Source organism: Pseudophryne corroboree, chromosome 2 (assembly GCF_028390025.1).
Source record: "Pseudophryne corroboree isolate aPseCor3 chromosome 2, aPseCor3.hap2, whole genome shotgun sequence".
Taxonomy (NCBI): domain Eukaryota; kingdom Metazoa; phylum Chordata; class Amphibia; order Anura; family Myobatrachidae; genus Pseudophryne; species Pseudophryne corroboree.
The window spans coordinates 130903298-130916209 of record NC_086445.1 but is presented as its reverse complement, the minus strand read 5'-3'; the positions used below and the strand labels follow the sequence as shown (position 1 = coordinate 130916209).

At 47.7% G+C, this 12912-nt stretch overlaps 1 protein-coding gene across 2 annotated transcripts in view; it reads left to right on the top strand.

Moving 5' to 3' along the window:
- LNX2 (ligand of numb-protein X 2) overlaps window positions 1–12912 on the top strand; it is a 374999-nt gene that overhangs the window by 312530 nt on the left and 49557 nt on the right. Inside the window, exons 5-6 of one of the 2 annotated variants that reach the window (XM_063951717.1) lie at window positions 7760–8128; window positions 12699–12836. In XM_063951717.1, the coding sequence (XP_063807787.1) occupies window positions 7760–8128; window positions 12699–12836 (507 nt within the window). The remainder of the gene's footprint in view (window positions 1–7759; window positions 8129–12698; window positions 12837–12912) is intronic. The other variant, XM_063951718.1, reaches the window with a different exon arrangement.

The following is a 12912-nucleotide window of genomic DNA, read 5'->3' as shown; positions in this document are numbered from 1 at the left end:
CGAGACAGCTGCCGCAAAAAGATCCATAGGGGTGACTTCGTGGACATATTCGTATTGACAAAGGCCATGAAGAAGGAATATAAGGCGGCTGCCGCTAAGAAGGGCATGGGGGCGGAGGCTTTCAGGTCCTTCGATAATTGGCTGGCCGGTTTCTGGGTGTTTGCGGCATGCTACTTGGAGGATAGGCCGGAAGAGCACATGAACGTTATCCGGTATCTGCATCTCGTACACGACATGCAGCGCACATCCGCGGGCTCGGAATGGCGCCGGTATGATCAGGAGTTTCGGGAGAAACAGGACGGCTTACGGGTCATGGACTTCAGATTTAAGGATGTGGAGGTCTGGCTCAAGGTAACCCGGGCCTTGCATCAGGAGGAGGAGCCTCAAAAACAGGTGGCGGGCGGGCGACGCGCAGGCGCACCAGCCCAGGGGTCCGGCGCGGACGGAGGATTTGCCAGGACGGGTGGATTGGCCGTTCGCGGGGGAGGGCGTCCTGCCACACGGGGAAAGTGTTTCGCGTTTAACAGCGGAACATGTTCCTTTGGCAAGCAGTGTCGTTGTCGTCACTCCTGCCAGCAGTGTGGAGGAGCCCACCCAGCCTCCTCTTGTTTCAAAGGCGGTCGACAGGGGACTCGGGGTAAACAAGCGTACCCTAGGCAGGCCGCGAGCGGGACCGCTCAGCAGAGCCCCAACGCCAATTAAGTTGGAAGCGATGGTCCGGTGGTTGGATTTGTATCCGAATAGAGGGGATGCAAAATTTTTGTTTGACGGTTTTAAGTTTGGTTTTCGCTTGCCTGTTGCGAGTGAAGTGTCCGTGCGCGCGCAGAGGAACCTCCAATCTGCCCGAGCCTTGCCGGTAGTGCTGCGGGAGAAAGTGGATAAGGAGGTCAGGTTGGGCAGGATGGAGGGACCGTTTAGGTCACCCCCGGTGGATGACTTGGTCATCTCTCCGGTCGGGGTGGTTCCGAAGAAGACTCCAGGCGCTTTTCGGCTCATCCAGCATCTTTCTTACCCGCCGGGGGCGTCGGTCAACGACGCAATACCACCGGCTCATTGCTCGGTGGTGTATCAGTCATTTGACGAGGCGCTAGAGATGGTCCGCAGCTACGGGAGCGGGGCCCTCATGGCTAAGATTGATGTTGAGCCAGCTTTTCGGTTATTGCCATTGCATCCGGACTCATTACGTTTTATGGGTTTCCGGATTGGGGCGGAGTATTTCATCGACAAATGTTTGCCGATGGGATGTTCCGTTTCATGCTCATTTTTCGAGCGCTTTAGCACGTTTCTTCATTGGTGCGTGTAGTCTTCGTCAGGCGGTCACGGGGTTACCCATTACCTCGATGATTTCCTGTGTGCGGGTCCGGCTAATGATGCAAGGTGCGGCGACTTGCTGTTTAGCATCCGGGCTCTTTTTTACCACTTCGGCGTTCCCGTGGCCATGGACAAAACGGAGGGCCCGGCCTCCTGCTTGTCATTTTTGGGGATTGAAATTGACACGGTGGCAGGGGAGTGTCGCCTGCCCCGGGACAAGGTTTCGAAGCTCCGCGAAACCATTTGCCGGTTCGACGGCTCGCGTAAAGTTACGCTGCGGCAGGCGCAGTCCTTGCTGGGCATGATGAACTTTGCTTGTCGGGTAATACCGATGGGCAGGGTTTTCTGCCGGAAGCTTGAAAGGGCGACGGCGGGGTGTGCCAGGCCTAATCATTTCGTGCGTTTGTCCTCCGAACTAAAAAGGGATTTGGCCGTTTGGGCCTCGTTCCTGGAGGATTTCAACGGAGTGAACATATGGCAAGCGTCAGCGGTGGACAGCGAGCGGTTGCAGCTGTTCACTGACGCTGCAGGTGCCTCTGGATTCGGTTGCTTTCTGGAGGGATCTTGGTGCGCGGCATCCTGGCCGGCAAACTGGCATAGCGAGGGTCTAACAAAAGATCTGGTGCTTCTGGAGCTATTTCCCATTATGGTAGCGTTGGAGGTCTGGGGCGATCGGTTGGCTAATCGCAGCATATTGTTTAGATGCGATAATCTGGGCGTGGTGCATGCGATTAATAACCAGAGGGCAAAATCGCTGGTGGTTCTGCGGGTGCTGGGGCAATTGCTTTTGACGTGCTTGCGTAGGGACCTATGGTTCCGGGCAGAACATGTGCCCGGTTTGGAGAACGGAATTGCCGACGCTTTGTCGCGTGGACAGTGGGAGAGGTTTTGGGTTTTGGCACCCGAGGCCGAGGAGCAAGGTTTTCACTGTCCCGGTTATGTTTGGCAGGTGATCGGGCCGGACTGGAGGGTCTAGCGTTGCGGTCAGTCGCGCCAGCCACGCTCAAGGCTTACGGACAAGCTTGGAGCGAGTGGGAGGAGTTTGTCCAAGGTCGTCAGCAACAAGGTAAGAGCAGGCATCGGCTGATGCTTTCTTTTATTTGGCAGCTTTATGTTTCCGGTAGGTCCCGAGCGGTGGTATCACGGTACTTGGCTGGGGTCTCATTTTTCTGCAAGCTGCGGGGCGTTCCTGATGTGACAAAAAGCGAGGTTCTGCGGAAGGCCATGAAAGGGTGGGCGCGAGTAGCGCCGACGCCACCAGATAGGAGGCGGCCCATCGATGCGGCTTTGTTGCCGGCCGTCATCGCGGCGGTGGGGCGAGTCGCGTCGTCCAGGTTTGAGACGCTTTTGTTCAGTTTGGCGTTCTCAATGACTTACCACGGGGCCTTTAGGGTTTCGGAGTTGGTAGCGCCTTCCAAGAGAGCAGATTCGCGCATGCTGGTCGGAGACGTAGTAGTGGGTGAGAGGTCCTTGCTGTGCAGATTGCGGCGCTCTAAGACGGACCAAGTGGGGAGAGGTCGCTGGGTCACTATGGTTCCAGCGCAAGAGGAGAGCGTTTGCCCAGTAGGTCTGGCAATGCAATATGTGGCGGTGCGACCCGTTGGGAAGGGGTCATGGCTATTGCATTATGATGGGCTGCCAGTGACGAAATACCAGTTTCGTTGGATGCTGAGTCGTTGTTTGGCAAGCTTGGGCCTCCCACCTGCTGCGTTCGGTACCCATTCCTTTCGAATAGGCGCGGCGACGTCGGCTGCTGCGGCGGGTTTCTCCAGAACTGAAATCCAGGCGGTGGGGCGATGGAAGTCGTCAAGTTACAGACGATATATTCGCCCCGTTGCATGAGAGGTCGGATTGCGCTTGGTGCTTTGTTTTATTTGCATTGTATTATGTTGTTCCAGTTCTGTGAGTTATGGTCTTGTGCGTCTGTTGGTGTTTCCCCCTTTTTTATCCTACTCAGGGATTAGCTACTCGCCGTTGCTGGCATAAGTCGGCAGCGGGGGTCTGGAGTTATTTTGCGATTTTTTTGCCTGACTTGACGGACTGAATTCTAATCTACAATTCGGCTAATCTGTTCTAATCAGAGTCCCTCAGCAGGTCTTTACGCTTTCACCTCCAGCTGAGTTATTACATGTGTTTCCCATTTTATACCCCCCCCCCCCTCCCCTGTTTAATTTCGTTTGCTTTTATTTGAACTTCCCCTTTTGTGTGTCTAGGTGCGCTTCAAATTGGCAACGAGGCATGGTGCAGATCGGCTAGGCCGTGACTGCTGCAATAGCGAGAGCTAAAGTTTTTTCTTTTGGCAGATCCTTCAGTGAAAGCAATTAATAAAGCCTTTTAGTAATCAATTTTACCCCTCTTTTCCCCTTCAGGTGGGTTTGAAGACAATTTGGCTATTTGGGTGGTTGGCCACTCTTACGTATACTGGGCAGCCAGGTTTGTGGCCTCGGAGGATGCTCAGGCGTTGCCTGGAGCACAGGGTGTCAGATGGCTTGGCTGGCGAGGGATGATGTGGAGCGAGCTGAAGAGTAGGCTAGTTAGTCAGGCCAGCAAGCATGGAGTCCCTAGGGTCTTGGTTGTCCATCTAGGTGGCAACGACCTGGGGAAGAGGACATCCTTGGATCTGCGGTGGGCCATGATACATGATCTGGCAAGTGTGGCCGCAGTATGGACCAATTGTGTGTTGGTTTTTTCAATGATGGTGCCAAGATTGTGTTGGAGGGGTGTGGCGGATGGGCGCCAGATTGACGAGGCCCGGAAAAAGGTGAACGGGGCGGTGGCAAAGTGGGTGCTGTCCCACGGAGGGAGGGTGGTTCGCCACCCTAGGATTCGGTTCAGAGACAGACACCTTTTCCGGCCTGATGGAGTACATCTATCCAATGAGGGGATGATGTTTTTTCTGGAGGATCTAGGTTTCGTTTTGCAGGAGTTAGGGTAGGTTTATGGTGGCGGTGCGAAAGACTTTGGGGATGAGTCTTTCGCTGTTGGCGGAAAAGAACGGCAGTTTTGTATTTGTATGGAAAACTGTAGTGTTTTACAGTTTGGTGTGGTTTAGGTGCACTCACCTCCATCGACTTATGGCCGCTTGACCACCCGTCCGGGAAGGCAGCGGCAGGGCACCCAGGAGCGGTGGGTAGTCACTGTGGGGGTTGAGTTGTCACCTATTACCGGTTTGTGATAGTTTTAGTAAATGTAGGATCGGTTCGAATGGTTAGTTATTTAAGGTTAATTTAGGTTAATTGAGCCGTTCTTTTGGCTGCCACCATATGCCGGCTGGATCGGCATATTAATTAATTCTCTATTACAGGTATGCTAATGGATAGGGACAAATAAATAGCTAGCAATTTTTCTGCCAAAATCAAGTCTCCGTGTCTTTATTTCTGGTTCCAAGGTTATGAATGCTTTACTTTAAAAGAAGGGGTCCACCAAATATCACTAGGATTTTTAGGAAAGAGAATTGACTACATAGGAAAGGAAAGAGTTAAACATCTGGTGAGGGGTGGACCTAGCTGTTAGGAAAGTACAGCCTTTTTTAAGGGGAGGGTTTGATATATATAGGGAAGGTGAGGCCATCTTAGATCTCTTTGGTGGTGATTTGCTTTCCCACCCTCCCGCCCCGGTGGTCAGAAATTCTGGCACGTGGTGCCTTGGCGTTAAGTTATTGGCTGGTTTATCGTTGGCTATTTATTGGCGGAAAAGAACGGCAGTTTTGTATTTGTATGGAAAACTGTAGTGTTTTACAGTTTGGTGTGGTTTAGGTGCACTCACCTCCATCGACTTATGGCCGCTTGACCACCCGTCCGGGAAGGCAGCGGCAGGGCACCCAGGAGCGGTGGGTAGTCACTGTGGGGGTTGAGTTGTCACCTATTACCGGTTTGTGATAGTTTTAGTAAATGTAGGATCGGTTCGAATGGTTAGTTATTTAAGGTTAATTTAGGTTAATTGAGCCGTTCTTTTGGCTGCCACCATATTGCCGGCTGGATCGGCATATTAATTAATTCTCTATTACAGGTATGCTAATGGATAGGGAAAAATAAATAGCTAGCAATTTTTCTGCCAAAATCAAGTCTCCGTGTCTTTATTTCTGGTTCCAAGGTTATGAATGCTTTACTTTAAAAGAAGGGGGTCCACCAAATATCACTAGGATGTTTAAGAGAGAGAGTATGCCAGCACACACCCCAGCGCTATTAACCCAGGAATAACACAGTAACTTAATGTTAACCCAGTAGCTGCTGTTTATATTGATTTTTTGCGCCTAATTATGTGCCCCCCCCCCTCTCTTTTTACCCTCTTCTACCGTGTATCTGCACGGGAGAGGCTGGGGAGCTTCCTCTCAGCGGTGCTGTGGAGAAAAAACATGGCGCTGGTGAGTGCTGAGGAAGAAGCCCCGCCCCCTCGACGGCGGGCTTCTGTCCCGCTTAAATATACATTTTCTTGGCGGGGGCTCATACATATATACAGTGCCCAACTGTATATATACTAAACTTTTGCCAAAGAGGTCCCAATTGCTGCCCAGGGCGCCCCCCCCCCCCTGCGCCCTGCATCCTTACAGTGACCGGAGTATGTGAGGTGTGTGTGGGAGCAATGGCACACAGCTGCAGTGCTGTGCGCTACCTCAGTGAAGACCGGAGTCTTCTGCCGCTGATTTCGAAGTCTTCTTGCTTCTCATGCTCACCCGTCTTCTGTCTTCTGGCTCTGCGAGGGGGACGTCGGCGCGGCTCTGGGATCGGACGACGAGGGTGAGATCCTGTGTACGATCCCTCTGGAGATAATGGTGTCCAGTAGCCTAAGAAGCAGGACCTATCTTCAGAGAGTAGGGCTGCTTCTCTCCCCTCTGTCCCACGATGCAGGGAGTCTGTTGCCAGCAGAGCTCCCTGAAAATAAAAAACCTAACAAAATACTTTCTTACAGCAAGCTCAGGAGAGCTCACTGAACAGCACCCAGCTCGTCCGGGCACAGATTCAAACTGAGGTCTGGAGGAGGGACATAGAGGGAGGAGCCAGAGCACACCAGAATCTAAATTCTTTCTTAAAGTGCCCATGTCTCCTGCGGAGCCCGTCTATTCCCCATGGTCCTTATGGAGTCCCCAGCATCCACTAGGACGTTAGAGAAATAGTATTATCCCCCTCCCAGAAAGTCCCATAGTAATGTATTTAGGGAACAGATCCTGAAAAAGTGTAAAATCAGGGAAAAGAATAAAGATCATAAAAAATAAAAATTCCTAATAACGCTAATAAAGTCGCACAGCGTTCAGCACACAGGCGGTTGTTATGTATGAATAACGTATAAAGCTAATTTCTCAAATCTCTGACCCCATCGTCCTCTAGGTGCTTGTCTCGGTCTCTGATTCCTATTAGAATAACGTAAGTAAAGTGTAAATAATGAATGATGGCCGGCAGTAAATATTTATAAGATTGTCAGACTTATATAACGTCCATGATCAGGGACACTGCAGCCCCAGCGTATATTGGCCCTCATTCCGAGTTGATCGCCCGCTAGCTTCTTTTAGCAGCAGTGCAAACGCTAAGCCGCCGCCCTCTGGGAGTGTATCTTAGCTTAGCAGAAGTGCGACCGAAAGGATCGCAGGATTGCTACAAAAAAAGATTGCAGTTTCTGAGTAGCTCGAGACTTACTCCTAGCTAGCGATCACTTCAGACTGTTTAGTTCCTGTTTTGACGTCACAAACACGCCCTGCGTTCGGCCAGTCACACCTCCGTTTTTCCAGTTACTCCTGCGTGTTTATCTGGCACGCCTGCGTTTTTACACACACTTTCCGAAAACGGTCAGTTACCACCCAGAAACACCCCATTCCTGTCAATCACTCTGCGGCCAGCAGTACGACTGAAAAGCATCGCTAGACCTTGTGTGAAACTACATTGGCTTGTGTGAAAGTACGACGCGCGTGCGCAGTGCGTACCATACGCATGCGCAGAAGTGCCGCTTTTTCAACTAATTGCCGCGCTGCGAACGAAAGCAGCTAGCGATCAACTCGGAATGAGGGCCATTGTGTGTATGTGTATTTATGTATATAGATATTGTGACAAACATGGTAGTTTGTCCCAGTCTTTTGTGAGAGATTAAATGCCTTCTGTGGGAGACTGCAGTCTTATGGTGAAGACAGGGTTAAGCCTCCACATAGTCTACACACGCAGGTGCATCACATGGGTGTGAGTAATTAGAGTGTAGTGCTTTGGCAGGTAGCTTAAATTGGCTATGTTGTGTTTGGGTCAGGGCGACCGACGCTGTACCAGCTGGCCAGTGACTAGCTAGGTGACCAGTGACAGGACGCTTTGCTGTTGTCATTGCTGTAACCACATTGAATTCTGTCTGTGCCATGTTGACCATTGGTGAATAAACTACAGCCCAGTGTTTCAGCAAAACCAGTGTGGACATTCAACAATTGGCATGTGTGCCACAATATATATAATTATTATTTACTTATTTCTTATAGGTGAATAATTTTGATATCAGTAACGTGTCCCATAACTACGCCAGAGTGGTACTGTCGCAGCCCTGCACTGCGCTGCATCTCACTGTGCTCCGCGAGAGACGCTTTGGCAGCAGAACGCAGGCCCACTTGGACAGCAACTTGCAGCGGGAAGAAAGCTTCCAGGTGACCCTGAATAAAAGGGGAACCAATGAGCAGCTTGGCATAAAACTTGTCCGCAGAACAGATGAGTCTGGCGTTTTTATCCTGGATCTCCTGGAAGGGGGCCTGGCTGCCCAGGACGGACGACTACACAGTAACGACCGCGTCTTGGCAATCAATGGGCTTGACTTGAAGCACGGCACTCCGGAACTGGCTGCACAGATTATTCAGGTATCAGACTGCTGCCCAATAAACTAAGTCACATTCTGACTACATATTGCTGACCATTTCCATATTAATACTGCAGTGTTTAATAATAATGGCAGGTTCTTTTTAAGAAAATTGGAGGAGTTGCCCATTGCAGCCAATCAGATTCTAACTATAATGTTATAATGTTATGTACTAGATAAATAATATAGAGAATCTGATTGGTGCGCTATGGCCAAGGCCCCCTACTATGTCACCAATGACCAATCAGATGTGTGCAGGGAGGCGTGGTCAGGGTAATGACTAATGGGTCTATTCATGAATCAGTGAAAAGTGTGGAGAAGTTGCCCATGGCAACCAATCAGCATTGAAGAAACATTTATAATTTGCATACTATACAATTTTACGGAGCAGCTGATTGGTTGCCATGGGCAACTTCTCCACAGGCTCACTTCTCCACTCTTTTCACTGCTGCATGAATAGACCCCTAAAAGCTTTATTAGCAGCCAATGTCCATTTCGTTATTATGTATATGTAGGCTCACCATTTTATCCTTTTAAACTGAGAAACACATTAATTACACAGGTTCTGTGGCTGATTAAAACCATATGAAATTTAGGCTTGACCTCAGCAAGCCACAGAACCTGTGTAATTCATAATAAGCCTATATATTTGCTACAATTATTTTATTTCATTTACATAAAAATACCTTATAGTGGGGGTAATTCAGAGTTGATCGCAGCAGCAAATTTGTTAGCAATTGGGCAAAACCATGGTCACTGCGGGGGGGGGGGCAGATGTAACATGTGCCGAGAGAATTAGATTTGGGTGCGGTGTGTTCAAACTGAAATCTAAATTGCAGTGTAAAAATAAAGCAGCCAGTATTTACCCTGCACAGAACCCCCCCCCCACCCAAATCTAACTCTCTGCACATGTTATATCTGCCCCCTCTGCAGTGCACATGGTTTTGCCCAACTGCTACCAAAATTCCTGCTGCGATCAACTCTGAATTACCCCCAGTGAAAATAATTTTTACTGAATTAAAATTCTTGGGCTATTTTATTTTACAGAATGGCGGTGTGGGGTCAGGATCTGCCCTGCAAATTTCACTTTTATGCATTCAAAAGCTGCACAGTGTTATTCTATTCTTTGGTTGCGAATATCTTAACCAATTTGTCATTTGGGTCTTCGTAGAAAGAAGATTAGATTGAAATATAAAGCTGTCTCGGCTCTATAAAAACAATCGCACCACTGGCAGATGTTGTATTCACGTGGTTCTGCCTGGTAGACACCTAAATCTTGTTCACGCTGGTATTTTTTGTTAGCCTCCATAGCGCTAGTAAGTGACGTAGACTTCAGTGGGCTTTATAAGAAAAACAGAAGTAAACGTGCGTTGCGCCTCAATGTTAAAGTCGCGTCTGCTTCATTTTCATGTCCTGATGTGTGGTAAAAAAATGCATTGCTTTCAAAAGCAAACTTTAAACCCCAGGTTGTGTTTCAGACCGTGTACAATGCAATAAACACTGGGCAAGGGCTGCAGCATTGAGATCTGCTCTGTTACATTTACGTTCTTGTACTCCGCACAACTAAAATGAATTCATTGAAGTCGGTGTCCCTTTAAATCATATAATATTTATTCAGAAATTAGATTAAATAACAGTGAGCACTGAAATAATTTTTCACAGATGGACTCATTAAATCATTAAATCTGGCTTGCGAGATGTGAATCATTTTTTTTTTAAAGCACGCCAATACTGACTATGTGTGCCAGATCACGGCGTATCTTGTACAGAGATCTGTGTCGGAGCAGAGTGTCGTGAAAAGAACAGTGCTGGTGTGTCAGAAGTAGGGTCACACTTTTGCTTATATTACACTGGCTTATCTTATGCCTGCAGTATATCTGTTGAAACAAATAGCGTTTCAGAAACGTTTGGTTATGTATAATACCAAACATTGTGCGCCTGTGTTTCCATTACTAACTATCTGTGTTACTGGCCATACGTCTTTTCTTTCATTACATTTGCATGCGATCACATCAATATATGACTAAACACCACCTACACAGTGCTGCTTCCATGGAAAGCAGCTGAAAACATAAGGCATAAAGACTGATATCCAGGGGGTGGTGTAATAAAGCGGGCAACATGTAATGTAATAAATGCATTTAGGAGCACTTTTGTATGGTTTGTACCTGGCAATAAGCAAGGGCGATTTGTAAAAAAAAAAAAAAAATAAGGGGGGGGGGGGGGGGGGGAGGGGGTGTATGTGTGTATATATATATATATGTGTGTATGTGTATGTATGTATATATATATATATATATATATCTCGTTTATATATATATATATATATATATATATATACTGTATGTGTGTGCATGCGCGGCGGACAGCAGCGACAGGATGGTGCAAAAATTTATATTGCGTGGGTGTTCGCAAGGTGATTGACAGGAAGAGGACGTTTGTGGGTGGTAACTGGCTGTTTTCTGGGAGTGTCTGGAAAAGCGCAGGTGTTTCCAAGCGTTTTCAGGGAGGGTGTGTGACGTCAGCTCTGGCCCCGATCTTCACACTGGAGGAGTAAGTATTGAGCTACGCACACACTGCATAGAATGGGAAAAACATTTGATGGTGAGTGTGATGTGAACGGTTTTGCAGATGTCCGCTGACTGAGAGGAATTTTCACACAGCATACACATGCAATCGCACACTTGCACGGGGCAGGATTTCACTCGCCCTGGGCGGCGACTATCTGATCACAGGACAGTGTCATTTGCAGCACAGCGATGAGCTCTGAATTAGGCCCGGAATCTCTACAGTCTGGATGCATATTGATTTAGTTAGACAGCAGTGCTCTGGATTACATAGGTGTATAGCCTATGCACCTGTTAGACTTTGGGCCTGATTCAGGTTTGTAAGTAAAGCAAAAAAGTAAGCAACTGGGAAAAACCATGTTGAACTGCAGGTGTGGCAGATATAACATGTGCGGAGAGAGTTAGATTTGGGTGGGGTGTGTTCAAACTGAAATCTAAATTGCAGTGTAAAAAAAATAAAGCTATCTAACATTTGTGGGCTACATGCAAAAGCAGATAGTATTTACCCTGCACAGAAATAATAAAAATGTACTTGCCTGGCAATATGGGGGGTCATTCAAATCTGATCGCTGGGCTACGGTCAGACAGTCGCCGCCTACAGTGGGAGTGTATTTTCACCGTGCAAGTGTGCGATGCTATGTGTACACCGAGCTGCTAAAGTTCTGTGTGTGCCATCTCTGCGCAGCCCAGGACTCATTATTCCAGTGCGATAGAATCAGGCTGATCGGGGCCGGAGCTGACGTCAGACACACTCTCTGAAAACGCTTGGGCACGCCTGAGTTTTCCCAAACACTCCCAGTAAATGGTCAGTTACCACCCACAAACGGCTGCCTCCTGTCAATCACCTTGCGAACGCTCGTGCGAACGGATTTTACGCACCATCCCGGCGCTGACCGGCGATCCCCGCTGATGTTGTCCGACATGCGTTCGCATTGCAGTGCATAGGCATACGTTGTTATGACCTGATCGACCGCTGTGCAAAAACGCACTGCAGCGATCAGATCTGAATGACCTCCATGGTTTGTTGCAGACACAAAGTGATTTGCTTTTTTGCCTCACTTACAGTATAAACATGGATCAGACTGTATATGCAATAAGTTCTTCATATGTTATTAGCATAGTAGTAACAGGTCCAACCATTACGCTTTATGGTGTTATTAAATTATTTAATTATTCAGTAAGGGCCTGGTTCAGAGATGTACGCAAATACCTTCACAGCTACGGATGTATATGCAGCAGCTGTGTGATAATATGCAAATATTCAATATTGCAGCCACCGAGATTTGTATTGAGCGCCTACTGTGCACTGCGGCATTCCGACATTTGCGCATCGCTCCATTCCAGCACATGAGCACTGTGACCATTCCGGCACATGCGCAATGGCAAGAAAACGATCCACTCCGTACATCCATCTCTGAATCAAGCCCTAAGAGCACTCATTTATTGATGGGAATAATTTAACCTCTAATCTATCTCTCTGGGAAATTATACAAATATTGAATGTTAGGAGTTAAATCACTGTGCAGGTAGTAATGTAGCCATATAGAAATAGCTGGCAGAATTCTACTGTTCAGCCTTTAATCTGTAGTAAAAAGACATTTTCAAGATGCTATTATCATGTCTATACTCGGTTAATTGTGTCTTTTTGGACTTCGCTTTCTGTTCATACAGCTCCATATTTTATATAAAGCAGCACTTGGCTTTTATGAATTAGTAAATGTTACTCTGTAAAGATCATTAGTGCCCTGGCAATCTTCTATTCTGTAATTAACTTTAGTAAATCACATTCTATTTAACACACTGTGTATTGAAAGCAGAGAGAATTTACGGGAAGCTTTATGACATGCTGTTATAGTACATAGTGTATTTCTGCTTTATTTTATAAGTAGGACAATAAATTTCACTGCAGAGAAGTAATTCTGTCCTCGGGCTGGTGGGCATACAGGCAAGAATATTTCTTACAGATAGTGTAAGAATCATCTTGTTTTCTGTGCTCTACTAAAGGGTAGTGGCGAACGAGTCCATTTGACGGTATCTCGGCCTGCAAAGCATCCAGCTGGTAACGTAACCCGAGAAGTGGGAAACGTCCAAACTCATCATCATTTGCAGCAAGTTTATCATCACCGGCCAAGTGCGCATAGGGTAAATGCTTTGTGACATTACTATTTGTTTCTCAGTAATAAGCTACCAGATAGGTCACACCAGAATAGGTGGTAGA